Source organism: Desmodus rotundus, chromosome 2 (genome assembly GCF_022682495.2).
Source record: "Desmodus rotundus isolate HL8 chromosome 2, HLdesRot8A.1, whole genome shotgun sequence".
In the NCBI taxonomy this organism is placed as follows: Eukaryota; Metazoa; Chordata; class Mammalia; order Chiroptera; family Phyllostomidae; genus Desmodus; species Desmodus rotundus.
Window position 1 is genome coordinate 145,587,814 of NC_071388.1, and position 3,207 is coordinate 145,591,020.

The 3,207-nt window shown below is 38.3% G+C and overlaps 1 protein-coding gene across 1 annotated transcript; it reads left to right on the forward strand.

The window, feature by feature from the left end:
- Nucleotides 1–597: 597 nt before the first annotated feature.
- On the forward strand, nucleotides 598–1,444 carry LOC112322266 (SH3 domain-binding glutamic acid-rich-like protein 2). Its single transcript, XM_024579884.4, has one exon. The coding sequence runs from the start codon at nucleotides 675–677 to the stop codon at nucleotides 972–974; it is 300 nt and encodes a 99-aa protein (XP_024435652.2). The 5' UTR covers nucleotides 598–674; the 3' UTR covers nucleotides 975–1,444.
- Nucleotides 1,445–3,207: the final 1,763 nt, after the last annotated feature.

The following is a 3,207-nucleotide window of genomic DNA, read 5'->3' on the forward strand; positions in this document are numbered from 1 at the left end:
CTAAAGACCTGGCAGAAGTCGCTTAATATTTCTCGGTCACACTCTTGTAAAAGGAAAGAGTTGCACTCAAAGGTGATAAGGATTACCAAGCAAGGAACTGTTTTTAAGGAAGAAGAAGAGGAGGAGGAGGAGGAAGAGGAAGGCGGGGCAGGGGAAGACAAAGAAAGAAGAAGGAGAAGGAGGGGGAAAAGAAGGAAGTTGTTCTTGGATAAAGAATAAATCCATGGAGAACATTGGTTTAAACACTGGTTTAAATCCAGGGAGGCCTTCATAGTTCCAAATGAGTAAGTAGAAGCTTGGCAGCCAGAATAAAAATCAAAATCATAATACAGATCCCATCAGCTGAAGACACCACCACATATGAAGTTAAGCATGAAACATCAGGTGCTGCTCAGACACTGCTTGAGCTGCCACATTACCAGAATAAATCCTCCTCTGTCCCTGATTCTTTGTATCACTAACTTCCAGGTCAAAGTCCCAGATGGATGAAGCTGATTGGCTACACAAAATCACATGAATGCCATCATTGCAAAGAACTTTGAGAAATAAAGTATCTTGCCTTGTTGATTTCTGTAGTAGAAAACTGGCCAGGGTTCTCAGTCGAATTTTGCCTCCGCGTCCGCGCCAGCCCAGAGCCCAAGGGGGCAGACGGTGTGTCCCGGCACGGCGGGAGGATGGTCATCTGTGTGTTCATTGCCTCCTCCTCCAGCTTCGTGGCGATAAAGAAGAAACACCAAGATGTGGTTAGATTTCTGGAAGCCAACAAGATAGAGTTTGAGGAGGTGGATATCACAATGTCAGAAGAACAGAGGCAATGGATGTACAAAAACATCCCCCCAGAAAAGAAGCCTGCTCAGGGCAACCCTCTGCCACCTCAGATATTTAATGGTGACCGATACTGTGGAGATTATGACAGTTTTTTTGAATCAAAGGAAAGCAACACAGTATTTTCATTCTTAGGCCTGAAGTCATGATTAGCATCAAAGGCAGAACCATAGAGAAGACAAGTGGAAAATGATGGAGATGCATTTTGGACCGCCCCCTGGTACTCAGCACACACCGGCTTGCCTAATGCATCACTGTGACAAAAGCCACATTCATCATCAGTAACTTTGCTTGTATTTGGAGAAGGTGTTTTTGGAAGACGTGGGTGTAATGGGATTGCATGATTGCTTTAAACAAAATCAGAACAGTGGTGGGTTTTTTCTTATTTTCAGAATTGCCTGCAGTTGCCTCACTCACTTGGAGGTACTATCACCTGTTATAGGTGTGTTTCCCTAATGAGTGAAAGATAAGTAAGTGGCGCCATCAGAAAGAAAATGCTGTATCTGCCCTAGGTTGTAGTTGGTGCCAGTATTTCTCAGACCTGCTTCTCTTTAAGCTGCCTGGATTGTATCCTTAAAATTAGTCTGCCGGGCTATTAAAATCTATTGATCAAAAAGAAAAAAAAAAGAAAAGAAAACTGGCCAGAACTTAAGTGAAGGAGAATTCCCAAAAATAAACAAGAAGAAAAAAATAATCAACTACACTGCAACACTGAGAGATCTTTTAAGTTAATAAAAGGCAGACATATCAGTACAACACTAGAGAAAGAATATAAAATGACAATATCTATCCCCTAAAAAATAAGCATTTGAATTTTTTAAATATTTAATCTCACTGCTAATCAATGTAAATTAAAGTTATATTATTTAAAAACATAAATTTGATAAATTGCTTTTTTTCCAATTTTTATTGTATTTTTTTCTATTACCATTTAACCTCCTCTCACCCCTCCCCTCACCCTGGGGGGATATAAATCCCCTCAACCCTGCAAACATGGCACTGTTGTCCATGTCCATGAGTCCTTTTTCCTTTTTGCTTGCCCCCTATACTCCCTAACACCCTCCCCCTGAACTGTCATCCTGCTCTCTATCTATGAGTCTGTCTCTATTTTGCTTGTTAGTTCAGTTTGTTCATTAGATGCCATAGATGAGTGAAATATGGTATTTGTCTTTCTCTGACTGGCTTATTTCACTTAGCATAATGTTCTCCAGGTCCATACATGCTGTCACAAAGAGTAAAATTTTCTTCATTTTCATGGCAGAGTAATATTCCATTGTGTAACTGTCCCATAGTTGTTGTATCCACTCATCTACTGATGGACACTAGGGCAGTTTACATATCTTCACAATTATAAAAACACTGCAATGAACACAGGGATGCTTATGTTCTTTAAAATTAGTTTTTTTCTTTGGGTATATCCTCAAAAGTGGGATCACTGGGTCAAAAGACAGATATATTTTTAATTTTTTGAGATATCTCTATAGTGCTTCCCATAGTGGTTGCACTGTACATAAAGAACCCCAAAGATTCCATCAAGAAACTACCAGAACTGTCTACAGCTATACCATCCTGAATGTGCCCGATCTCGTCTGATCTTGGAAGAAACTACGAGAACTGATAAATGAATTCAGCAAAGTAGCAGGATACAAAATTAATATCCAGAAATCATTTGAATTTTTATATCCAATGATATAAAAATATCATTTGCCATTTGCCAATTTAATGCCATTTAATCATTTGCCAATAATGAGCAAACAGAAAGGGAAATAAAGAAAACAATCCCATTCACAATTGCATCAAAAAGAATAAAATACATAGGAATCAATCTAACCGAGGACGTAAAATACTTGTACTCAGAAAATTATAAGACACTGAAAAAAGAAATTAAAGAAAATACAAATAAGTGGAAGCACATGCTGTGTTCATGGGTAGGAAGAATTAACATCATAAAATGTCCATCTACCCAAGGCAATCTGTAGATTCAATGCAATTCCTATCAAGATTCCAATGTCATATTTCACAGAACTAGAACAAATATTTCAAAAACTTATATGGGACCACAAAAGACCCTGCATGACAACAGCAATCCTGAGAAAGAACAGCAAAGGTAAGTTGTTTTTAAGATACCCAGATTTGCAAAGATTCAGAGAAAATGAGTCCTTTAAGGGGAGCACACACTGCTATTATAATATTTCTAGAGGACATTTGGCAATACCTAACAAAAGTTTCAAGAATTTTCATGCTCTTCTATCAAGCAATTTCACTTCTAGGAATGCAACTTAATGAAATATTTTAAGAACGACACACAGACGACACACATGGATGTTGGTCTAAGAGAAAAACCTTGAGAAAATTATCAAGGTCCATCTCTAAGCAACATAA